Source organism: Callorhinus ursinus, unplaced genomic scaffold (assembly GCF_003265705.2).
Source record: "Callorhinus ursinus isolate GAN/ISIS: 27379988/994484 unplaced genomic scaffold, GSC_fseal_2.0 scaffold18, whole genome shotgun sequence".
Taxonomy (NCBI): Eukaryota; Metazoa; Chordata; class Mammalia; order Carnivora; family Otariidae; genus Callorhinus; species Callorhinus ursinus.
The window spans coordinates 23,516,515-23,542,770 of record NW_027397080.1 but is presented as its reverse complement, the minus strand read 5'-3'; the positions used below and the strand labels follow the sequence as shown (position 1 = coordinate 23,542,770).

General features: G+C 55.1%; 1 protein-coding gene across 4 annotated transcripts in view; it reads left to right on the top strand.

The window, feature by feature from the left end:
* Window positions 1-26,256, top strand: part of PAX7 (paired box 7) — a 93,944-nt gene that overhangs the window by 29,909 nt on the left and 37,779 nt on the right. For all 4 annotated transcript variants that reach the window (XM_025856902.1, XM_025856901.1, XM_025856900.1 and 1 more), the window contains exon 5: window positions 20,356-20,555. In XM_025856902.1, the coding sequence (XP_025712687.1) occupies window positions 20,356-20,555 (200 nt within the window). The remainder of the gene's footprint in view (window positions 1-20,355; window positions 20,556-26,256) is intronic.

Below are 26,256 nucleotides of genomic sequence, written 5' to 3'. Positions count from 1 at the left end.
ATTTGAAAACATTGTATTGGTTCTTTATTATACGAGAATGACACGCTTGTGGTGGAAAAAAGAAAGTCACATGCTAGAAGGGTATAGAAAGTAAAAGGTTTGTCATCCCCCCCCCACCCCCGGCCCCCCGAGCCCAGAGTTAAATATTGTGGGAATCTGATCGGCTAGATATTTCTCTTCGGGGAAATGTGCGCATGCACACATATGCTTACTTTGGCAAAATGGGCTCTGCAACATGCACTGGTGAGGACTTCAGTAGTGAACAGCACATCAGGGATGTCATTTTCTGGAGGCTGGTGCAAGGGGCTGCTTCTTCCTGATGCCTCGCCGACAATGCGTTTATCAATTGCTTTAGTTGCTGTCGATCTGACAGGCGAGGACGGAAGTGCCTGTCCCCGGTGCCTGTCACGTTCACCTGTTCATTCTAGAAGCCATTGCTGTCCCTGTTTTACAGAAGGTAAGACTGAGGCTCAGAGGATGGGAATGATCACGGCGGGCCTCCCGCTGGAAAGTAGCTGAGCTGGCATGTGAATGTGAGTTTTCTGAGTCTAAGTCCTCTGAAATATTCTGCGGTGTGTGGAGGGGTTGGCTCCACCTGAAAATACAACCGCTGCGTTCAGCGGACGGACTCTAGGTTAGAACAGCAGCCTCGCTCTGAGGCGAAAACTTAGCAGCACTGATGTTCTCCTGACAGGCCAGGAGCCATTAGGGGGCTTTAACACGAACTAGAAGTGAAGGTCGGCTGCTACCAGCCTGTCCGGGACGGGTCCCTTCCACCACCGCCTCCCCTTTCTGCCCCCAGAAAGAGATGGGGAGGCTTAGTAAGCCCACACCTTACCCACTGGCATTAAGAATGCAGGGTGCCTGGGCTCTAGTTTTCTTTCCTGATCTGGGATTTTGAAACTCGCAGCTCACAGATCACTGTACAAAGATTAGGATTTGGAGCAGAAAAAAAGCATCTCCTACATCAGAGCCTCCTCCCATGTCAGCTCTGGAAGCATCCAGTCTGACCCTCACACGCTCACAGATGGAGGGGCAGAGGCCCCAGAAAGGTTAAGTGACTTGCCCAAGGTCACACCGCTAATTAGCAGCAGGGCCTGCACACATCCCATCTTGCTGGAAAGATGATCTTATTCCTCTGAGGCAGCGGTGACCTCTCTTGTGGCCCCCACATGGCCTGTAGCCACATCTGGGTTTTTCCTTCCCCACGGTTGAGAGTGTTCCGAACCTGGAGGAGGCCAGGAGGCATAACAAATGGGGAGCTGGTGACCTGGGAAAAGGAAGACAAAGCCTAGGGGTGGGGGGTGTGGTGCTGCAGGCTGGAGAGAGGAGCTGCTCCCGGGGTGAGGGGGGCGAGGCGGAGGCCCCCAAGACCGCGACCCTCACAGCCCTCCGTGAAGTAGCCTGTCACCCCTGTTTTACACATGGGAAGTTGAGGCCCAAAGGGTGACTGACACCAATAGCTCAGAGTCACACAGGAAACGATGGAGTGTCAAACCCGGAGGAGGGGGGAGCTTTGGACCACCTAGTTCGATGCCCCCGTTTTACAGATGAGGAAGGTGAGGCCCAGAGGAGGGGGAGCCAGGAGCTCCCTATTCTGGGACCTCTTCCCCTGACACATGCTGTCCCCCTGGACACATGACAGGGGAACCCCAGATCCTGAGGGGAAACAGGTTAACGTCTGACCTTTCCCAGGGAACATTTGATGAGGCCCAGCCAGGGACGCCACCCTCTGTTCCTAGTGATTCTAAACGTGGCAGTGTAGGATGGTAGCGAAGCTCCCAGGTCCTAGAATCAGCTAGACCCAAACGTCCATCCTGACTCCGCTGTGTGTCCTTGGGGAAACGACCGCATCTCTCTGGGCCTCAGCTTCCTCAGGTGCAACACGGGGCTCCGTATAGAGTGGCTGTGCCCATTAGATGATACATGCACGCACACTGCTTAGCAGGCTGCCTGCTTACCGTAAGTGCTCGATAAATGTGGGCGGCTTATTGTTTTTGCAGTCAGGGCAGACGGAGAGGGGTTGATGGTGACACGGCTCTCCAAGGCAGTGGCCTTTACAACACTGTAGCATGCGTCCTTCCTTGTCTCGGGCCAACTCAGAGGGCCAAGGAGTGAGACTGTGTCAGTGAAATTCATCCCATTTCAAAATAATTTAGTGCGGAGGGGAAAACGCCCTGCTCTGCACCCACCCCAAACCTCAAGCCTCTCCCCACCGCCCCCTCCATGCACAGTGGCCCAATTGTGGTCTAAGGGAGACCCTGAGGCCTATGGGGAACTCATGGGCTGGGTAGGGGGTGGCAGGCTCTCTGCCTCAAGCCCCAGAAGGGCTAGTGGCACAGGTGAACACACCTGCACATACCACATTCTCTCTAATAGCTGCGCAGTAAGAGCCGCGGGAGCACAAGGGGGCCTGCCTCCCCCGTCTCAGCCCCCAATGCCAGCCAGTGACTGTGGGACAGGCTTCGGGGTGGGGGGAGGGGTCGGTGGGCCCAGAGGTGACTGTGGAAGGTATCAGGCCAATCCTGGAGCCCAGGCACCTCCCATTCATTCCCTGGCAAAGTCCTTGGGGGGTTCAGCCCTTCACCCAGGTGCTATGTGGCATCATTCCACCTGAGGACCGGCTTTGAAAGTCAATTATTTGAAACCAGGGAAGCCAAGGCCTCAAGGGCCTCTCAGAGCAAACAAGCTTTTGGCATGTTTGGAGGAAAGGAAACAGGATTGAATTTCCCCTCCCAACTCACCTGGGGAAAAATTCAGACTGTTTGGTGGGGGGGCGGCGCATCTGGGAGCTTGACTCCAGTGGTATGCTGAAGGGGGCAGGGGTCCTTTGGGGTCATCAGGAAAGGCCCCTGGGACATTCTTTAGCTTCTCCCAAAGCAGCTGGTTGTAGGGCTTAGACTACTGAGAGGGAGCAGTTCTTCCTTCCGTCTGACTCCATTCCCTCCTGCTGCAAATCAAAAGACAGCAGGCCCTCGCTTGCTCCTGGCTCGGTAGCTGAGCTGAGGAGCCAGCTTCGAGTCCTGACCCTACCACAGCTAGATGCGCGTGCTCCTGGGCAGGCTGCTTTAGATGCCTGTTCCCCATCTGTAAAACGGGGGAGAATAATAACACTCTGAGGTTCTTGGCCAAGTGTGAAGTCCTGCAGAGAGGGAAGGGGCAGGGAGAAGTTTGTTCTGTGGCTGGGCTTCACCTACATCCTTCAGAGAGCCGCAGGGCAAGGAAGGATGCTTCAGTCTGCACACAGCCTTGACTTTGCAACAACCCCGTAAAGGAAGACCTTTTCCCAGGAAGCCAGATCCTCACACAACAAGGGAACACAAGACGGACCAACTCCAGCAGGTGGATTCTGGAGGCTGCCGTCGGAGGGGTTTGAGTTCAGATTTAAGGAAATGCACACCTGTGGTCTCTACAAGTCACAGGGCCCTCCGGGTGAGGAGGGAGATTAGTGAGGGGGGAGTGGAACTTGCTCTGAGAATGTGGTAGAAGCAGTGGAATGGTGTCAAGGACACCCCCCCCCACCTCCCACCCATCCCAGTCCCAGGAGCTGCTGCCCCACCCGTCAGCTTTGTCTGGGACCCCTGCCCCTGAGCCGGCCCAAGAAGCACCGGGGTTTGGGGAGGGTCCAGTCTTTTCTCTACCCCCAGCCAAGGCCAATGGGGCACATACCCCATCCCCAGGTCCCACTTGTCTCCTCCGTCCGACATCTCCATGATTCTTCCTCTCATACCCTTTCTGAGCCTTGCTGCCTCGGGAGCTGAAGAGGAGATGGGCAAATCCAGAGCAAAATCCAGGGGCCCAGAGAGAGGTGGCTCTCAGCCTCCCAATGCCCAAGCTGCACCCCAGACCATTCTTCTGGGATTCCAGTGAGCAGCCCAGGTTGAGAACCCTTTGTCAGAGTCAGGGCTGTGGGTGCCGCAGCTACAGGGATGCCTGAGCCACACCCTCCCAGCTCCCACAGCCTCACCTGCAAACACGGTGGGCGGGGGGTTGCCAACAGCACCCTCTCACAGAGCAGTAAGGCAGATAGAAGGATGACCGACCATGTGTGAGAAAGCACCTGGTACCTAGTAGGTGCTCATTAAATGCTTGTTAAAGTAATAATGGTTTCCATTCACGGAGCTGCTCAGAGCCAGGGATTTTGCATACATTTACATAAGCTTTCCTCTGGACCTGGATTCCTGGATTGGCATGCTTTTCCCCAGAAGGAGGGTTGCCTTTGTCCCGGTTTTGGGCAGGCCGGTGTGTCTGGAGGCCCTGCAGGAGGACCCTGGCTGGTTCTTGTCTGGACACATCTTAGGTAACCTTCGGCAAACAGTGACTCAGCCTTAGCAGAGTTCCTTCCCAGGCCAGGCCTGTCTTCCTCAAGTTTCTTCCTGCAACATGTCAGGGCCCTCGAGGAGATGGGAAGGGGCTGTGTCGGTTTTCTTTGGGGCCCTTGGGAGAGATCAGAGGCCAAAGGACAGGAGTCTCTCTTTTGCCTCCCCTTCCTCAGACACTTGCTTTGCCTGAGCACCCAACTGCCTCCTAGATGCTAGGGCTTAGAGAGGCTAAGTGACCAGCTCGAGGTCACCCAGGATTCGGACCCAAAGTGCTTGGTCTCCAGAGCCCCCTCCTGCTGGCAGCCTGCCGTTCCATGGCAGGAACAAAGGAATGATGTTTCTGGATCCTAGGCCTGGCCGGACACGACTCATTTCCTAGCACTTGGCCTTACTCTGCCTTCTCCTTTGTCCTCCTCCCAGGTCTGGAGCACCCTCAGACTGGTGGTGGCAGCCCCCTGGTATTGCTTCCAGCCTGACAGGGGAGGCCAGCAGGAATCCAGAGCATCTTTAGAGTTCCAGAGCCTGTTCTGACTCAGTAGCCCCAGGACGTAGCTAACATGGAGTTATTGGCACAGTCAGGGCATACCTGTCTGGGGAGGCCTGCTGTGGGCCAGATCCTGAGAGTGTCTGTGGGTCTCTGTGATTAGAGAGGGGGCCTGACCCTTGACAGCAGTATGAGCTCTTCAACTGACCTGCTGTGTGGCCTCTGGCAAGTCACATGCCCTCTCTGGGCTCCGTGTTCTCATCTGAAAGACAATGAGATGGGGCCGAATTATCTCTTGGGTTGCTTCTAGCTTGAACCTCTGGACTCCCCTGACACAGAAAGGAGGTCTCAAACGTTAGAGACCCAGTCCATGTGGAGAAGCCATCCTAAACAGGGAGGCCAGTGCCTGCGCCAGACCTGAGATCGACCCCACGCTCTGCCACTCTGAGCCTTGGTTTCCTTATCTGTAAACGGAATAATAGTGTGACGTTCCAACAGTTAAATACGCTAATGCGCACAAAGCCCTTCACGGTGCCCGGAACGTAGGAAGCGCTGCCTGTGAGCTGGGGCGACCACTGGTGATGGCCTCTCTGCATTCCAGAGCCCTTGTCCCTGAAGTGGCGATGCTGATGTCAGGACTCAATGCGATCATAAGCGCCCGGGCCTCGGTGCCTGGTGCGTGGTCCCAGTTGCCATAAGATCAGTTGTTTGCACGGGTGTGGCTGGATCTTTCTCCCACTTCCAACTCTCACAGTAGAAGCGGGGAAGTGTGCGGAGGGTGGTGGTGGAGCGGGTGGCTCTTGGTTGCCCTGCTCAGGGTCCCATTCTGTCCCACGTGTCCTGAGTGCCAGGCCCAGGGACCTGCTGCGTCCCTCCCTGGCTCCAGCCCACGGTGGTGGCTGTTCCGGCTGCCCTGGCTGCCCAGCCCCGGCCTCATTCTCCAGCAAGCACCCTCTTCCACCCTCTTGTTCCCCCTTGGGGGGATTTCAAATCCTAATTCACGAAACCTGCTAACTTAGAGCCCAGATCCGCAGTCCCCCCGGGGTGCCCGTCTCTCTGTCCATCTGTCCATCCATCACACATCACTTGCTGGTCTGGCCCCGGGGCCCGGGGAGTGGGTGCCAGCTGGCTGGCAGGAGCTGCGGGCTGTGCGGACCACAGCCCACACCTGCGTGCCACCATCCACCTGGCTCCTCGTCCCATCAGGCACTATTTAAGGGGATGTACCCTTAAATGTGGAGGGTGAAGGCAGGGCGGGAGATGCCTTCAGAAATGGAAATGGGACCCATTTGTTTATAATTTACTCCCTGACACTTAACGGGAACCCGATGGGACCAATAAAGGCCCCTCACTCACCCAGCTCCTACCTCAAAAGTGCTGGAACCGGTCCAGTTCTCTGGAGGCAAATGCATCCCGCAGCAAAGCGGACCACTTCGCCCCCCACCACATGCCTCCCTCCGGCCCCCTCTCTAAACTTTTGAAAGACGCCTCACTGTTCCCGAGATCAGTTGGGGCTGCCAGGCTTTCCAGGCTGTGGGGCAGGAAGGCGGGGGGCCTTGCTTGCAAGGTAGAGAGGGGCCAAGGACTAGAATAGTCTGGGCACAAGACAGGCAAAGAGAGGGGCCGGTGATGGAGGAGAAATCCAGTTTTCAATTTTCCTTAGGAGAAAAATGAGTGCATGAGAGACAGAATAATTTTCCAGTATGCAGGCTGTAAGTAAAACCTCCTTGAGACATTGCGAGTTATTAAGAGGAGGAAAGAAAAGAAATTGTGAAATCAGTTTGCCTTTAGCGGGACTGTACAATGCACTCTTATTTCCAGGGGAATCTAATTAGCAGGCAGGCGGCCGAGCCTGAGAGCAATAGGAGCTGGAGGTTGGGCTGGGGGGGCCCCGTGGCTGCATGCGAGGGGGCTGGGAGGGTAAACACTGGGCTTTGGGGAGGCATTTCCCCTCCCCACATTGTGGGAGGCTCAGCTGGCTTGGATTCAAATCCTGCATCTCGGCTCTGCTTTATGTCTTTAGATGGGCTCGACACTCACTGGGCACTCAGTGTTGGCTTATTTCTGTCCTTCAGCCACTGGGGTTACCAGCCTCCACACCTCCAACACGAACCCCTTCCTCATCCCCAGGCACTCTCGAGAATTCTCCTGACTCAGGATCTCCCCTCTCACACCACTGACCCTCTGAATCTAGTCACTGGGTCCCCTAGCCAGGTATCACACGTCTGGAGGAGCCTGTGAGGCCACCAAGCCGTCCCCCTCCCTTGACCTCTTGCAAGATACATAAGACTCTTTTACTAAAAGATTGTATCTTGTTGTCGTTGTTCAGAAATAGGTAACAGAAAACAAAATTGTCCCTGATTATAAGCACATGCACGCACATGCATGCACACAAGTAGGACCATGGCTAACGGTAGATGTGTGTCCTTCCACATTGATTCCCCAAGGCACAGGACCCAGCACCTTCCCATGATATCCATCCGTTTCTCAAATGCCACATCCCCTCCCACCACATGCAGCCCCAGGCCAGAGGGTGCTGGCCTCTCCAGCTGCCCCGATCAGGGCTATTTGGAGCCAGCTCAGTATGCCACTCGGGGAGAAGGGAAGGGCGCAAGGGAGGGTGGGAAAAGAAACATTGGCATGGGAATGTTCTCCACCTTCCAAGGCAGGGGGTCTGCACGTGGGCTCAGAGTCCTGATGGACCAGAGCCCCAGTCCTGACACGGCCACATGCAGCTGTGTGACCTTGGGTAAGCGTTGCCCTTCTCTGAGTCTTCTCCTTGGAACTGCTGGGATATCAGTGCCCGCCAGGTCTGAGTGTTGTGGGGTGATGCCAGTTATGTACACCGGGCACAGTACCTGGCTCCAGGTAAAAGCATCATTGTTTCATCTCTGTGGAGAGGACAACTTGCCTTTCAGAACTGGGAAGCCCCATCCCTCACCCCCTAGAGGCCTGAATTTGCCCTCTGAGAACTAGTACGTTTTCAGATTCCATCCCCTCCCCGCTGGTTTAAGGTAACTAACCTATGGCTGGCCACATTTTGGAAAAACAGCATTATTTATTCTATCAAGATTCAGCAAACTGGGCCCAGAGCAATAATTGCCCCAGGGTGTGAGTAACAGATTTTATTTTTATTGATCAAAAAAAAATTTTTTTTATCAAAAACACATCAAACTAGAAAAGGCGTAAGCAGCAGGATCAAATTGGATTTTAACTCCCTTAAAAACTGGCTCCCTCCAGCAACCCACTTCCAAAGTCGTTGGACTCTTTGCAGGGAGACGCTTGCAGCTTGCAGTTCGGGGTGGCTGAGGGATCATCCCTCCTTCATTAAGACACCACATTTGCATGTGGGCCACCTCTGAGTGGACCAAACATCTGGATGCAGAAGGGGGAATTCAGTGGAGTACCTGTGTGTTGGTTTATAGAGTGTCAATCCTCCGGACCTCTTGGAAGGGTCCAGCTGGCTGGCTGGGGCTCTCAGCGTGGGGCCAGGTGTCTGGTGTTGCATAAATCCATCTCTAATGAGACAGTTGTGCAGGATGATCCTAACCCACTCACCAATAGTCACGTTGGCTTGGAGAACAAACTGTCACAGGCGTCTGTGGAAATGTTCCAAGTTATTGCGTGGATCTGGGCACATAGGAAGAGGCCACCCATTCATTCACCCTCTCGCTCATTCATTCATTCAGTCACAGGACAAACATGTGTTGAGCTTTTCCCATGGGTTGAGCCCTCTTCTGGGAATTGGGAATAAACCAATGAACAAAACAGATTAAAAAAAAAATCATCATCCTTCTGGAGCAGAAACATTGCCCCTCCAAATAATTCAAGCTAGGAGACGGGAAGATGGGGCACGGGGGAAGCAGGTGTCAGGCATGGTCCTTGACATCAGCCTTGTAAAGGTCAGTTTCCTGATACTGTGATCACTCTTTCCCCTTGTTAATAACAGTGACGGAATCTGCCTGGTGAATGTGGAGGGAAGGATGGTGGGGGAAGGGAAAGAGGGCCTAGGTAGGGAGCCAGGGTGGAGAGAAGGCGTGGGAAAGGGGCAGGTCCGGAGGCTGGGGGTGGGGCGGGACAGGCTGGGTCCTGGTGAGGACTCCAGGCATCCTGGGGCTGTGGTCTGTCAAGAATCTGATGGCCCAGGGACACCTGGGTGGCTCAGTCGGTTAAGCGTCTGCCTTCGGCTCAGGTCACGATCTCAGGGTCCCGGGATCGAGCCCCGCATCAGGCTCCCTGCTCAGCGGGAAGCCTACTTCTCCCTCCTCCTCTTCCTCTGCCCCTACCCCTGCTCATGTTCTCCCTCTCTCTTCTCTCAAATAAATAAATAAAAATCTTAAAAAAAAAAAAAAAAGACTCTGATGTCCTAGACACCATGGCAAGAGGCCGGAGCAGGGACCACAGAGAAGAAAGCTCACCTGCCAAGCTTGCCCCCTGGCTGGGCCCACCTTGGGCTGAGTCTTCTTCCTGCCAATCCCAGTGTGAAGAACCTGTCAGGTTTGGGGTCCGTGGGGGTGGGGGTGGGGCTAAGGGCCTGGCACACTGTTTTAGTCCCTCCATTCTGATAAGAGGTAAGAAGAGTTGTATGCTTCTGCCTTTCCACAGAGCAGCATGGTTTTTGTGTTTGCTCTTGCTGTTTCTCTCTGAATTTCTGTAGAACAGTCGTTCCAAAGTGTGGCCCCCTCCAGCAGCATCAGCACCACCTGCAAACTTGGTGGAAATGCTCCTTCTTGGCTCCGTCTACCTAGTCAGAAGCTCCCCGCCGAGGGCCCAGCACGCTGTGTTCCAGCAAGCCCTCCAGGGTCTTCTGATGGCCTAACGCTGGTCCAGAAGGTGCGAGGGAGGGGGCTCGATTTACTTGAAATGTATTTGGTGACTTTGGGGACCCACCTGGGTTGGGTGAATGGAGGCTTTACCACTTAGCGTCTGGAAAGCCTCCACCCCTTTCTGAGTGTTTCCCAAGGAGCACCGAGATGACCGGGAGGAATCCCGCGAGAGGACGTACCGCACGCTGAGCCCCCGGCGCACTGGACACCCTCAGTCAGCCGTAGCCCTGTTCTTCCTCCTGCCACTAGGTTACTTGTCAGCGGTGAACCGGTAGGAGAAGAGCAAGGTGTTCCACAGGGCAAGTGTTGGTCACCCTTGAAAACCAACCTCGCCAACCGTGAGAGCAAGAGAATCACAGCATCTTGGAATCACAGCTCAAAGGGGGATGATTTAGTCCCGCCCCCTTTCTTTTTACAGGTGAAGAAACAGAGGCAGGGGACACAGCACGAGACAGCCACCCCGTCCTCCCCCCACCAGCCCTCTTCTGGACACTCAGCCCGCCTCCTCCCACCTTCTGTCCTGTCCTGAGTTATCTTGCACAGAGACTCACAGTGAGGAGTCCCAAATGAGCCCCTAGCCGCTTTCCACGAATATCTTTGGAAGCCAGACATGGTGTCTGTTTCATTCTGTGCTGCATCAGCCGTGGCTAGCTCAGAGCCTGCACGCGCTCAACACCTATGCGTGGAGTGGGTGGATTCCCATCCGGGGGGCAGGAGCCTGGGCAGGGAGAGAGGGCGGCAGGCCCCGGGGGCCCCCTGCTCTCAGTGGGTGCAGGGGGTGGCCCTCCCACTGGCCCACCAGCACCCCGGCACCGGGACCTGACTCCGAGCCGGTGTCTGCTTCAGGACCAAGTTTTCCAGGGTTGGGGCATCTGCCTGACATAATACGTAACAGTAATTAAGAAATAAGCCGCCTTGCCCAGCTTCACAGTGATCATTTGGCTAAGTAACTACCATGGTCCAGTGCCTCAAAAATCACCATTAGAGTACGCTCCTTATGGCCATAAAATTTCTCGTTTTCTGCCTTTCATCGGCCTCCCCCTGCAATCTTCGCCTTGCTTTATTTATACATTCGTCCTCAAACAATGGCAATAAACTCTTTCCCAGAGTGTTGCAAATCAGAAATTTGTCCACATTTTTCCACCACCTTCCACTGTGGACCTGCTTTGCCTGGGAACAGCCCAGCCAGGCCAGCTGGAGAGGCCGGGTTGCGGCAGATTGATGGGAGCATGACAGGGTGGGGTTGCTGGGGAGAGAGGGCGGGGAAGGGCGGCGGAGAATGCACCATGAAAGGCCTCCGGCTGCCCAGCGACCAGCCCAGCCTGAGACACGGGGGGGCCCAGGACTGGCCCGGGGAGGGGCGAGGAGGGAAGGAGAGGGGTGGAGAGGGGAGAGGAGAGATAAGCCTTCTTCCCTAACCCCTTCCCCTAAGAGAAGAAGAAGAGCCTGGGAACGACTGAGAAGCCCAATAGGAGAGTCCTGAAGTCTGTCCTTCCCTGTCCCCACAAGAACCAGATAATCTCAGGCTGTCCCACACTGCACCAACATAGAATCCCAGGCCCTTTTGGAGCTCATCCCTACCCCCATCGATGGATCATGATTTACCCAGCCATAGTCATTTCTTGAAAGCTCTATTGTGTGCCAGGATCGGTACTGAACTCTGGGAGTGTGAAGTAGTGAGTAAATCAGATATACCCCAGGCCCCCTTCTCAGGATTGTTCCTAAAAATCCAGGAGGACCTCTGGTTTTTAGGGCTAGGAGAACCTGTGCTCAGAGAGGGGTTCAGACTTGCCAAAGGTCACACAGCAAGTTGGAGGCAAAGTCAGGAACAAAATTCAGGGCTCCAATCCAGAGCCCCTAGTCTTTCCAACCAGCCCACAGACTCCCTGGGGACCCGCCTCTGGGCAAGTGACCATTGCCTCATCTGACTGGGGTGCTGTGTGCCTGTAGCCAGGGTGGAGGGCACTTCTGCGGTGAATATTTGCATTTTACTCTGGAATTCCTGGAGGCAGCAATAGGTGGGGAAGTAACTCCGGTTGATGGCTTTGGTGTTTGTCTACAGAGAGGAAGTCTGTTCTACGAGGTGGCCTTCCCAGGTGAAGCTTTTAGTTTCTAAGGAGGGAGGCTGGCCTCCATTAATGCCCTGTGGTGGGCGGTGGGGAGGCCTGGCTTGCTTTCCCAGTGATCCAGCTTGACCTTCACCTGTGTGTTCTAGGCTCGGCCTGCACCCCTGCCCACCTTTAAGGGAGTGGTTCTCTCTCTAAAGGCAGGATTCTGAGATACCCACTGGGTTCCACTGTGGTGGACGTTCATTGCTGGAGCTTTTCTTAGTGTGAGGCTGTGGGGCACCCAGTAGGTGCCTAATAGATACCTATTGGGCACATACTCCTCCGTATTCCTTGACATGCAACGTGACATTGGTTGGGTGTTGGGAGTTTTCTGGGAGGCCTATTTAAAGAAAGGTGGAGGTGGGGGCAGTCGGAAGTTGATGGATAGAAATGACACAGCACAGAATCCTGGGAGAGAATCTACGGCTCTGGGGAAGCTTGAGTCACTTCTTACAGTGTCTGCAATGACAAGGTCTGTGGCTTCTTTGTGAAACCGATGGCTGCCGTTCCTACCAACGACTGTCATTAAGAACATTCTAGAATGATAGGAACCACAGCGCTGTTACCCAGCGCGGAGTAACACCCAGTTATAATAGAGAAATCAGAGTTTCCACCCTCAAGATACTCCCAGTCTTATTGGGAAGGCACGACCTCTCTCTACGTCAGAGGGTCCTCCGTTCGATGGCGGGGAGACCCCATCCTCACGAGCAGGAAGTTCAGCTAACGATCTTCCAAGCCGGTTGATCGGGTGTATTTGGTAAACAGAACAGATGAATTAAACGTTCATCGTCAGTCTCCAGCAGGAGTCGATGCCCAGTGCTGGGAGGGTGGCGCGGGCGGCCGATGCCTCGGGGATTTAGGGAGAGCTTCGTGGGCTAGGTGGACTCCTGGTCTCCAGGTGCGGCTTTGCAGGAGGGGGAGCTAGGAGGTAGGTTAGAGCGTCAGCCCAGGCTGCTGCGAGGTTTGAAGGCCTGGAAGGAGCCCACGGGGCAAGGCACACCTGGGCCCGTGCCAGGTCCTTGGATGCCCGGCTCCAGTGGTCCTCCGGGGCCAGCTGCCCGGCTTTAACCATCCCTCTGCCGTGGAGTTCATTTACCCCTTTGAGCCTATAAAACGGAGCTGATCATGCCCATCCCTCTTAGGGCTTCAGCTGTGATTGGCTGCAGTAAAGGCGCACGGTGTGGCCAGAACACGTCAGCCGCTGCTAGGTTTATTCTCCTGAGGCCTTCATGCCCAGTCCTGCCGTAGGAGGCTTTGTGCGACCTCAGAGCCCCGTCTTCAGGGTCAGAGGGTCCAGCGAGCCCCCAGGTGGAAGCCCCTCCTCAGGGCCGAGTCTGGAGGCAGGGGCTTCGATGGACGAAGGGAGGCAGGGGCCAGGGGTGCTGAGCCCTTTTCCATCTCTGCCTCCTTCAGTGACTTGGCAACCGGCTGACCCCCTCTGCCTCCTGGAGTTCCAGCAGTGAGCAGGGGCAAGGGGGTGGCGGGCAGAGCTGGGCTGGTGGGCGGGCTTGACTTCTCAGGCATATGGCCCTTTCACAGTGGCTTTGTGGGGCGCCGACGGGTGGCCGGCCTGCCTTTTCCTCACCGCCATGCGGGGCAGCTTCTTCTGGCCGCTGGGGCCCCAGCTGCTGTTTCCCCTTCGCTGACCTTGAGGCCTCGAGCCAGGCCTCCGCAGGCCCCGCTTCCTGAAGGCCAGTCTCCCTCTTGGGCCCTTTGTGCCTGCTCTCATGCCCCAGCGGCGTGGCTTCCCTGGGCACCTGTCCTCGGCGGGCACCTTCTGAGTCTGTGGGCCTGCTGGGGTTTGTGCCAAGCACTCGCCATAGGAGAACAAGGGAGGGCTGACAAAGGGGTCGCCATTCATTCAATCATTCATTCACACACGCTCTCATTCCTTTGAGAGCATGTGTGCCCAGCAAACGTGCTTGCCTCTGGGGGCGTGCAGAGGGAGATTAAGTTCTCCCCTGGTCGGCTCAGTCGGTAGAGCATGTGACTCTTGATCTCGAAGTTGTGAGTTCGAGCCCCACGTCGGGGACAGAGACTACTTAAAAATAAAATCTTTTTTAAAAACCCCAGCAGTAATAATAATAACAGCTCGTGTATATTGAGCTCTTACTGTATACCCAGCACTGTTATAAACCCTGGTCTTGTAGTAATTCATTTAATCTTCGTGCATGACGACTCTATTATTACTTTCCTCATTTTACAGATGAAGAATCTGTGACCCAGAGGCGGGGAGTAACTCCCGAGTCAGTGTGGGGAGCAGACTGTGATCACTGTGTCAGAGGCATCGCTTGGTGTTTCTTGAGAAGCAGGCACATGGCGCCGTGAGGAGTAGGCACGCGGAGTTCTTATTCCCAGGGACGGGTGGGCAAACGGGGATCCCAGGAGGGCAAGTGACATGGTCAGGGTCACACAGCAGCTCAGGACTTGAGCCTGGAGGACCAGCTTCCCCTGCCAGGCTCTCTGAATGAGAGGAGACTCTGGATCTGGAGGCACAGCTGCTCAGTGGGGGCGGGGGGGGCTGGATCCCTGCACTGTTCCATTTTAGAAATGAAAATGAAGATGAGGCTCAAATGTTAAACAGCGCTGCCCAACATCTATAGCTTGTCAGGGGCAGATCCAGAATTCAAGCCCGGGTCCATCTTGACCCCACGGCTTCTCTCCCCGCCGCCCACCAGCATCTGCCCCTGGCTGCCTGAGCCACATTCCATAAGGTGGGACCTGTTGGCAGGCTTCCTTTAGGCCCTGACATACCGAGTTCTGCTGTCCGCCCAACACCAAGCATGGCTCTTCCTGTCCTCACATGAGGTCGGTGAGTAAATGGCTGAAATAGCCCAAAGAAGAAGTAAAGAAAAACTGGTGATTATTTGCAAGATTGTCTTAAGGTCACAGGAAGAGTGTTAAAGTGGATGGTGAGCTCCTATAGCTCCTCCTTCTCCTGCCCCCAAGTCACCTGCTTAACATATCCTGCCCTCTCCCCGCCCCTAATGCACAGCTGCTGTCCCCCCTTCCAGAACTCCACATTTGCTGCGAATGATGCCAACAGGTTAAAGAGACTGAGTTGGAAGGACCCTCTTGACCTCGTTAGTTTCAACCTCTTGATTTAGCAGGGAAACCTTAGTTTTGAATATCTGCACCCAGACAATTCCAGCCCTCTACAAACCCTCTCTTCTCTCCCTCATGTGACTTGTGCTTGGTTCACGATTCCGTGCAGAGACAGCTCTGGTTCCATCGTGAGACAGTGTGGCTCTGAATTCTGGCTGTGCAACCACACAGTACCATTTCAAACAGTACTACTTCCTTCTTCCTAGAGAGGCCCCCCCGCTTCCTGGCAGGAATGTATAAAGAGTGCCCTCTAGTGCCTGAGAACAGTACTAGGCTCTTAGCTGAGAAGCCAGGATCCGAGAACACCCCACAGGGGCTCCACATTTTGTCATGCAAATTATATACCTGAAGTTTCAAGTTTTAAAAAAGCAGCCTGGTGGGGATGGATAGGGACTTTCTGGAGAAACAAAAGCTTTGTTGGGAGAGTTGGGAGTTGGGCCCATTGACTCAGTTGCTGGTGTAGAGTCTGACAGAAATCCCCACCTTGCCAGGGCGTCTCAACCCCCAGGAGGCCTCCCAGAAAGCAGGACTGAAGTGAAACAAGTATGGACAGTTTTGCTGAGCCCCAGCAATGAGAGCACAGAGGTGGGCGCCTCCAAGCCAGATGTGGGGGGGACAACCTCAGAAGGCTTCCTGAAGGAGGGATCCCAAGCTGATCGAAAGGGGCGAGGATCAAAGGAAGCTCATGTTGTCCCTGGCACTTTTATTTACTTACTCATTCATTCAACAGCTACTTGGTCATCCACTCTGTGCCAAACACGGGAGATATACCAGTGAACAAAGAAGATGAAACCACCCACCCTCGTGGAGCTCTAGTGATGGCCAGGACGATGGTGGGGGTGGGAAATAAAATGGAAGAGTTAGCTCAACTGATTGTGATATGTGGTGTGGAAAAAGGCAAAGCAAGGAAGGTGGGCAGAGGGTGCTCCCTAATATCATCCATGTTTTACATCCAGGCAGGCTGCATCAGGAGCCTGTGCTCCCAGATGCCCGCTCTACTTTGGCCTGGACGGCGGCCAACTGCAGCCCGAGGAGGGCACAGGGAGGGCGCTCCAGGCAGAGGGCACAGCCTATGCAAAGGCCTGTGGTTGCCGGAGGAGGAGAGGGTTGCTGGAGTCCAGGGAGAGAGGAGAGGGCATACTGAAGGCAGAGCCGGGGGTGCGGCAGCTGTAGGGGAGGGTGTTCAGAGCCGATGGGGATTCGGAGTCCCCCGGCTTTGGTGCTGGGCTGGCTGCATGGGAAGCATGAAGAAAGAGGAAGAGGGTGTTAGGGCTGAGCGCCAGGCCTTCGATCTGGACACTGGGGTGGCAGTGCTGAGATGGGCACCCAAGAGAAGTGCGGGCAGAGGTGGTGGACAGAAGGGGCTGGCTTCCAGGGAGCTTTCACGTGGGGTCCGAGCCCTGCCTCTCTGTCTACCTGAGCCCAGAATCCCGGGTCCCAGTGCTTGTATGGGGCCGGGCTCCCGCAGGGTTACAGCTGAGCAGTTCTGCGGAGGGGCCGGGAGGGGCTCCCGCCTGGCCCCAGCTCGCCGGGCCCCCAGCTGAGCTGTAAATGACTTTTCCATTTTCCGAGACCTGCGCCCAGGCCTGTTTGGTATTCAGGATCGCCAGGCCCACACTCGCCAGCTCTCGGCTCTGCCCGAATTACTTGATTAAAACGCATATCAACTATTATGTGATTCGTTTCTCTGCCGCAGCTCGAGCAGGGCCTATGTTAAACTGTAATAAAGACCTGGTTAGGAGGCAGCAGGGAGGGGGAGCGCAGGAGTGGGGGGAGGGCATCGCTGGGTGGGGGTGTGGGGGTGCACTGAGAGAAGGACCCCGAACCTCAAGGCCCCCGCTGGCTTCCTCAGATCTAGGAGGCCAGGGCTCCCGCCTTCTGAGACACTTCATTTCAAGGGTCTTCCTCTGGCCAGAGGGAGAGCAGGGAAAGTTTGGGGGCGGGGATGGAAAACAAGCTCCCTGAGTCCGCCCCCCGCCTCCGCCCCAGCTCAGAAATGGAATTCTCCACCACCTGGCAATACTCTGGGGCAAAGGTGACTCTCACTGGGCTGTGAGTCCTGAGTCCTGGGTTTTCTTCCCAGCCTCGCTGCCCCAGGACTCCACTGATCATCTGTAAAATGGGGCTAATACTGCCTGCTCTGCCCTCCAGGGTTTTTGGGGGAGACTGTGGTGGAACAGGGACAGAGCTTGTATACTGTAGGGTGAGGTTCACATGCATTGGGTGATGACTATTGCTGTGTGTCTGAGTTCAAAAGGCACTTTGTAATTGTTCTGCCAAGGCCTATTCATCTAAGAAGCCTTTATTGAGCCCCTGCTGTGTGCTGGGCACAGTCTCTGCTCCATTAGGGGATCTCCCAGTCCGATGGGACCGAGAGACCCAGAAACAGGCAGGTTCGGGGTACCCTGATGAGCTTTGAGAGCCCATGAAGGGGCACAGAGACCGGCGTGGATGCACTCAGGAAGCCTTGCTGGGGGAGGCCCCCCATAAACTGGGATGAGCAGGAGGGAGCCCAGTGGAACGGGGTGAGGCATTCCAAGCAGAGGAAGCTCACGGTTAAAGGCAGGGAGGTGTGAGACAGTCTGGTTCGGTCACTTAAGGATCCCAAGAGCTGGCCAGGGAAGCTGGTGGGGTGACGGGCTCGTCCGCCCACGTGGTAGGGCCTCACTGGCCTCACTGAAGCTTCCAGAGTCAACGGCTGTGAGCGCCGGCAGGCTTGGAAGGAGGGGCAGAGGCTGAGATAGAAGCTGGAAAGGATGCACCCCGGGAATTGTCTATCCACTTCCATCAGCCTAGCCTGGGCTGGACTCGGCCCTGAGTAGACCTCGTTCCTGCCCACTCTTGAGCTTCAACAAACCATACAGCTCCCGTCACCCTTCCCGTCCCTCATCCATTCTATTCCCAGGGCACTCTGAGGCTCTCTGAAGTCCTGCAACTGTCTTGTGTTCTATGCCTGTCCTGGCCCCAGTTCATAGGGAAGCTGTGTTTCCTCCATCGCACTGGGAAATGCCCAGAGTAGGGGGTGATACCTCCTCCATCAGATTGAGAGCTTCCTAAGACGGAGACTGTTTTTCCCCCATAAGGTTGGGAGGTGGGGCTGTTGTATCCTTGCTCCGTATTGGACTCCCCATATCCCTCTGTCTTGGGGGCTCTCCCCACGCCTGCACCAGCCCTGTTCCTCCCCTCTTTGGGAGCTTTCCATCTCACAGCTGTGTGGGGGCAGGGGCCCACCCCAAATCCTCTGTTCAGTGAACGTGCTCCATGTCCACTCTGCCCACGTGACCCCCTCCCTGTGCCCCTCTGGGTTATGCAGTGAATTTCAGGATTGAATCGTTGGGACTAGTTGTCTTTGGCTCTGAGCCCCAGATGTGTTGGGGAAGGTGCCCCAGGAGGCCAGCTGTGTCAGCGTGGTCTCCTCCCAATGATGGGAAGCCAGGCAGCCGGGAAAGGGGAGTCGAGAGGTTGGATGGGACCCCAGGTCTCTGCCTTTAGGGACGGTGTAGGCAATGATGAAGGGAGGGCTCCCTTGTCATGTGGCGTCACAATCAGGAACAGCCAAGACAAAGCAGGGATGACTGCCCAGTGGCCAAGAGAGCAGGGAAGGGGACCTGGGACAGAGGGGCATTACTCAAGATGGCATGACGTCCGAGCTGTGGATCCAGCCCCATGACAATGTTGCATATCGTGCCCTTTGCCATGCCAGGCCTTGGCACATGCTCTTCCCTTGACCTGGAATGCCTGTCCCATCACCTAACATCTAAGAGGCTGTATTAGGTGTTTGGGGGAGGGAGGAGGAGGTTGTCCCTTGTGGAAGAGGCCTAGACTTATTTGTAGAGCAGACATTTAAAACAGTTGAACGAGAACAGGGTGGGGACGGGGTGCCAGTGTGGACACTTCCTGAGAGACTTCGTGACTCAGTTTCTCCCATCTGTAGTATGATCGCATGATCGCTGAGGCTCTTCCAGCTTGACTCAGACTGAACGCTGTGAGCACAGTGTACCCAGCCTGGGGAGGGGGGGCGGGGCAGCACCTAAGAGGTGCTCTACTGATGCTCTGGCGAACAAATGAACGACAGAACACAGAAATGCTTCCAGGAATTCCAGAGATGGAGATGGAAGGGGAAGGGGGGAGAAATTGAAGGCAAAGAGGAAAGAGAAAGAAGGCAAGAATGGGAGGAAAATAATCTCTGACAGCTTGCTTCATCTTTCCTTCTCCCTTCCTTGGTCTCCTCTTCTGGCTCTCCTCTGTGCTCCCCACAGTCCCCCAGGGGCCACAGAGGGTGCAGCTCCAGAGCCCTGACTAGGCCGTTCCTTGCTAGCATTCCCTCTGCTGGACCAAGATGGGAAAGAGGCACAGGATCGATGGGGTTGAGAAGCCAGTTCAGTCCCCAGGGCGTCTTCAGTTCTGATGCCAAGGAGCTTGATCAAGCCCTTCCTGCAACCACCCTGGCCTGGACCTGGCCTGATAACCCCTTCCGAGGCTGAGAAGTAGGCTGGCTCCAGACTCCTGGGCTCTTTTTGCACAGGAAGCAACGGCCTTCATCCACTCCTAGACTCCAGGGTGGGGATTAGTGGGGACTATCAGGTAGGGGCCATGGCCACTACTAAGGTCATCAGGTAAGGTCTCCTCTTCCAGCCTTGAAGGTTACTCAGAGATCCTGAAACATCCCAGGAAGGGCCTGTGTGCAGAAGTCACAAGTCCAAACCCTTCATGTTACAAGCAGGGAAACTGAGGCCCAAGGAAGGAAGGTAGCCTTCCTAGGTCACAGTTCTGGGCATTTAGGGGTGGAGCAAAATCTGGAGTCTCAGCTTCCTGGCTGCCAGCCCTAAGCACATGCATGTGCTCTCTGTCTCCCTCCCTCCCGTTCTTCTGGCCTCCCTCCTTTCCTTAGTTTTTGCAATATTTTCCCCAAATTCAATAGCTTTGCTGTTTAAATGGTCATTTAAAAAATACTAACTATAAACAAATGTAAAGAAAAAAAAAACAATAGCTCTGTCACCCTGAAGGCTAATGTTTGTTCATCTTTTGAGTATAGTGTTCATAATGTTCATGCTTCCTTTCCCATAAGTGGGATCGATCTTTGCACACTGGTTAATACCTCACCTTTTTCTTACAGTTAGGTGTATGGAGATACAGTTCATGCACGCAAAACTCTTTCATTTTGGAGAGTATAGTTCTAGAAAATTTTAGCAAATGTATTTCATCATGAAACTACTCTGAGTCCTATATCAGAGACATCATTCCGTGTCAGTGGACCTAACCTAAATGCCCAACAATAGGGAATTGGAAAACAAAACAGTCATGCCCTAAAGTATTGAACCAATCCCCTAAGGCTGGGCATGGAGGTTGCTTCACACCCTTCGCTCTGGTAAACAGTGCTGTGGGAAACATGCTCCTTGTGCTCAGGAGGGATCTGTATGTCAATGCAGCAATGGGTGGGAAGGTGGGCACAAAGCAGCCCACCGTCTCCCTGGGCCCCCACCCTCTCCTTCCCTCTCGCCCGGCTGTAGGGAACCGGCTGGACGAGGGCTCGGACGTGGAGTCAGAACCCGACCTCCCTCTGAAGCGCAAGCAGCGTCGTAGTCGGACCACATTCACGGCTGAGCAGCTAGAGGAGTTGGAGAAGGCCTTTGAGAGGACTCACTACCCGGACATTTACACCCGCGAGGAGCTGGCGCAGAGGACCAAGCTGACTGAGGCGCGGGTCCAGGTGAGGCGGCGCCTTGGGTGTTTGCCCTGCGGGCATATTGAAGAGGCGGGAATGGAGAAGGGGGAGGTGGCCAGCGTCCCAGGGTTTAGTGGGCCCCAAGAGGGGTCTGCAGCGGGTGGTCCAGGGACCGTGTAGACAAAGAATGCCACTGGCACTTGATGCGGAGTAAGTGGGCAGCAAGTGGTGCTTGACTGACTGAGCAAGGGGTGGACACCCCGGGGCAGCCAGGATGTGCAGTGAGGCCTGCTGGATTACGCTCATCCCTCCAGGGATGAGCCGGGAGAGAGGGCTTGGGAACGCATAAAACGGCTCCAAATCTCTGGTGAGGGGAGGAAGTGATTAGGAGGAAAATTCCTGAAAAGCCTAGCTTCTTAAGATAGGTAAGAGTTTCCTGTTACAGGCAGCATGCAAGCACAGGGTGCAGGCATGTTCCTGGTGGGTTAGAAGCATCAGAGGGAGGGTGGGCAGACCTCGAACACTCCCTCCACGCCCTCGAGTGTGCGGTTCCTCATCAGCGGGGGGCTGGGGGCAGGGAGTGTGGAGAAGGAGCAGAGCCTGGGCTTGGCCGGCCCCTCACCTGCCCCCCTGGCCAGCAGCGGCGGAGGGAACAGCCCTCTCTCCCCAGGTGGAGAAGGAAGGCAGAGGGTCGTGCTGTGTATCTCCTGTGGGAACCCCTTCCCGGCCTGTCTTCTCCGCAAGCGAGGGAGGTGGGTCGGTAGGCAGGGCCCCCCCAAACTGCTCACTGGGGACTCCCAGCTGAGGGGTACCAGCCTTTGCTGGACACCCACTTTGTTCCCGCCGGAACGCTCAGGCCTTCTCACACATGACCTGGTGGAACCTCAGACCTCCTTGTTAGGCAGGTCACCTCCGGGCAGGCCACAGGGGCAGAAACAGGCTCAGAGAAGCGACATGCCCAGGGGCACAGAGCTCAGCTGGGGCTGAGCTGGGCCCGGAACTCAGGAATAAGTTGACTCAGAGCCTGGGATGTGACAGCAATAGGGAAAGTTCTAGAAACAAGCTGGCATGTAAGCGCTCCAGGAGCCAGCGTACCTCCCTCCACCCTCCCCGCCCCCACTCCTGGAGTCGGGGGTCTGTGGCTGCCTTGGAGGGAGACCCCCAGGGGAAGGGGCAGGCGGCAGCAGCCAGCTCATCTCATCCACAGCCTCCTCTCCAGGCTGATACCCGAGCCTGCCCTCGCCTCCGGACCTCCCTCCCCCTGCTCTGATCCTCCTGCAGCTGTTCTCCTGGGCACATTCCTGGGTGCTTTCTCATTCCCACGTCTGGCGGCCACGGCTGCTTCCCACCACCTTGAAGCCTGACCGCTCCTTGTAAAATTTCCTGGCTGTCAGGGCAATGCTTTTATTGGCCCAGGGGACCCAGAAACAGGTGTCACTCAAGGTCCAAGGAGGGAGGGGGGCTGGGAACAGGGGGAGCAGCCAGAGCCTAGGCAAACCCATAGCGAGGGGGCCCAGGCAGACCTCTTGCACATGCTGACTCCTCTGTCATCCTTTGGGCTCCCCCAGGGCAGTGAGTCTCCCCAACTCTGGTCTGAGAACTTCGCTTGATTCCAGCAGGGGAGGGGTCTGTACATGCTGAGTTTGAAAAGAATGAACAAAGGCTGACCCCCCAAAAATCAAGACAAGAATGATAGAACATTTGACCTGGAGAAGAGATTTGGAAGATGGAGCTAAGAGGCCCCAGAGGGTGGGGACTGGGAGCCACAGGCCTGGGTTTCCACTGGTCTCTGGCTCTGATCAGCTGGATCACCTTCAACAGATCAGTTTCCCTTCCTAAGACTTAGTTTCCCATCTACAAGTAAAGGAAAGGAACTAAGTGATCACTAAGCTTCTTAAAGTTCTAGGATCCTTACTTATTGACAATCAGAGCTGCATTGTGAGGTGATGAGATCCCCATTCTGGCATTCAAGCCAAACTACAAAGTCCAGTCGATCAGAAACCCTGGTGAAAGTGCTCCTGCTGTGAAGAGTAGAGCAGGGAGCTCAAAGCCTCCTGAGCGCTGCTCCAATTCTGTGGTGTTGGGGTCTCGGGTCTCTGTTTCTAAGAGTCTGTGGTTCTGGGATTTTGCAGTCCTAAGACATGTCATCTCAGTGGCCCTAGGGAGATGATGGGAGCGGCCTCAGAGCCAAATGTGAGGTCCAGCTCCAGCACGTACACCTCCGGCCTTAATTTCCACATCTGCAAAACAGAGATGGCAGTAACAGCCTCCCCCCCCCCGCCTTGTTCTAAGGGTTCCATGCTTACACGTGAAAAAAAACACACACTCAAGGTCAGGTAGCACCATAAGTGGGGTACATTCTTATTAAACTGCACCTGTTCTTGGTGTTCCAATTCTGGCCACGCTGGAAACTCCTGGTGCATTCATCCGGCACTCACTTATTGAGCACCTATTCTGTGCGGGACGCTGTTCTTGGCCCTGGGGATTCAGCAGACAGAAATCTCTGCTGTCATGGAGCTGATATCCCAGGAAACGAGGAAACAGGAACACGTGTCAGGTGGGGTTCTAGTAACTCAAGTGCGTTCCCTCCCTTGGGCTCTGCTCCAGCCTGGCTTTCAAAGCCTACAGGTGTTACATGGCATCCCTGATGTCTGGGGGAGACACCCCTGTCTCAGCTGGCAGCAATCCACCAGGACGTGTGGGAAAGGGGATCAAGCAGGAGGACACATGCCTGGGGACCAATAACTTCCTCTGGAAGAATCTTCATTTTTAAATAGCTAGGGGACAACCGTGCATCTTCCTTGGAGGTAAACGGATCTGATTCTTTCCGTAATGGTAGATCATGTTTATGGTGCACTTCTTATGTGCCAGGCATGATGTGCTGTGTTCTACGTACATTATCTTTATCATCCTCCCCGTAATCCTAGGAGGTAGGTATGATTAGTCTCTCCCTTTCCAGGTGAGAAACCTGAGCTTTAGCTACGGGCAGAAATTTCCTGAAGACACAGTTACTAAGCAGCAGTGCTGGGACTTGAACCCAGGTCTGCCTGTCCCATTCTTTTCTTCTGTGCTCCATTGAGAGAGGGGCCAGATGGATTATTCCGCTCGGTAAACAGCTGCTTCCTGCAGCGTCCCGCTCCCAGTGCGAGGTGTTGAGGGAAGGATCAAGAACGGATACTAAAACTCAGCCTCTGCTCTCAAAGAACGCAGCCCCGATCAGGGATTCTGGGTGGGTGCTGGGGCTACCCCTGTCCCTGCTGGAGCCTCCATTCCCCACCTGTGAATGGGCAGCTTGCTCTTTCAGCTGAGCCATCAGAGGCTTTCCAGCAGGATGATAGTTGTAGATGTTGCTCTAAGCACTTTGCCGGTGCGAACTCATTTGAGGTCCAGAGCCACCGGAGGGGGGGTGCCATTATTAGGCACAAAGAAACAAAGACACAGAGGGATAAGGGAATTTGCCCATCTTAGCTAGGAGTTGGAGGCAGGATTCAAGCCTAGGCTGTCGGGCTTCAGAGTCCCTGCTCTTAATCATCCAGTTACACTTTGTGAGGAGGGAGGTGCCTGCTAGGATGGAGACATCCCTAGGAAAACGGAACAATAGAGGAAGAAGAGGTGAGAGAATTGATAGCAAAGGGCGTGTCATCTCCTCCAGGAAGTCCTCCCAGATTCTGAGAAGTAAAGGTGGAAGCCTGTCCTCAGACCTCCTCCCAGCACCTGTATGTCCCCTGCGCTTACCACCCTGGGAAACAGGCATTCTTTGCCTTGTCTGTCGTGTGCCTAGGCGGAGGGCAGCTTGAAGGAAGGCTAGGACTGTCCCCTTTAGCTCTCCATCCTTAGCGTCTCGCTTGGCACAGAGCAGAGTCCCAGCAAAGGTTTGAGAGGAGAAGGAGGGACGGAGAAGGAAAAGACAGAGAAGGATAGATGGGAAAGAACGTTTCCAACTTTCTTTAGTATTCTTTATTCGAGGAAAGGGTGACTCCCGGCTAAGGGACAGCGACAGCACGCCACATGGGAGCAGCGGGTCCCACACCTAAGTCATTCTCCAACCAGCTTCGAGATTGCTGCCACATACGCAGATTACCCATATTGTTATTCACTTCTAAAATAAAATCAATATATTTTAAAATAAAAGCATCTACCACTGTCACATAAGGAAGGCCTTTGGAAACACACACCAGGGAAGACCAAACAACACAGTGGCGGTCCAGCAGGAGAACAGCACATGCAGGGGCTCCCCTCTGTGTGTTAAAAAGGGACTAAGGCCTCATCAGCACCAAGCCCAGACCTTGCCTTCCACACGCCCAGAAGACCTGGAGGACAAGTAAAGCGGTTCAGGGCTCTTTAAGGTTTGTGTCGCTGCCGACTGGGATGTCCCCCAGCGTGGGGTGCTAGGAGACCCACCCTTTGGGGAACACGGAATGGAAACAAACACGAGCCCCCCACCCGCTCCCAGAAGCAGGGAGTGAGGAGACACTGCCCACTCCTCGCCAGTTTAGAAGCGCCTCGGTCCGACGGATGGCATCCATCCCACCAGGACGCCCCTGGGGAGGCCCTCAGTGCCCTGGGGAGTGGAGAGAAGCTGGGACCTTAATTTTGATCCAGAGCCCATTTTCACTCCTGATCTGACTGCCTCAACCCCTTTCTCCGTACGTCCTAAACACGTCAGGGGCAGCTATTCTGTTCATCTGGCTCGGAAAGCTAAACATAGCTTCTCTCCTCCAGAAGGATCCGGAAAACAAAAGAAGACACCAGGGACACATAAACACCCCCCTTCCCTCCATCCAGCTGAGACTGCCCTCCCCCATGTCTGCAGACTTGGTCTACAGGTTGGGGAGTCTTAGGTGATCCTGTGCCAGGAGCGGTCACCCATCCCACCGCATGGGCGGGGGGTGGGGGGAGCTCACGGGGAAGCTGGAGGCCTCTGGAGAGGAGGCAGGACCTGCCTGAACTTGCCTCAGAGCCAGTGATGAGGGAATCAGAGAGGAGGCATTGCAGCTGAGCCTGCTGGTCGAGGAGTCAGCTGCAGGAAGAGGGTCTGGGTTAGAGGGAACAGCATGTGCAAAGCCCAGAGCTGGAAAAGGAGCCCCCCTGAAGTAGCCCCTGTGTCCCACACTCATTCTCCTTTTCGGGCCCAGAACTCATTGCAAATCCAGACAGGTGAGTTCTAGAAGGTCACACTGATTTAAGTTGGAACCTCAGCTTCATTACAGCTATGGCTGTGTGGCCTTGGGCAAATTATTTGACCTGTGTGAGCCTCAGTTTCCCCTTCTGTGAAATGGGAATAGGAGGACATGTCTCATGGGTCTCCATATGGACGTGAAGCACTAGCACAGGGCTTGGATCAGAGGAAGACTCAAATGTGTTGTTATTTTTCCATGGATGCTTAATAAACACGCACGTGTGTGTGAGGTGGGTTCTCCTGATCAAGGGGGCCCATGCTGGCTAAGCAAAGTTTAGCAAAGCCAAGCCTCTGGCTCCGGACAAAGGACTGGTTCTCACATCTGCCTCTGGCAGGTGGGTCTCATTCAGGCAGGTTCCCCTCATGGGGCTTCCTGGGGGGGGAGCGTGTGTTAGAACAAGGATGGTCACCCACGTGTCCATCCACCGGGCCGGAAGCAGCTGTAATGGAAAAACACTGCACCCAGAGTCACCCAGACCTGTCTGTGCCTCCAGCTCACCTTGTCACTTGAGCAAGTCCCCCGCTGTCTCTGCATCTCCGTTTGCTCATCTGTAAAATGGGGATAAC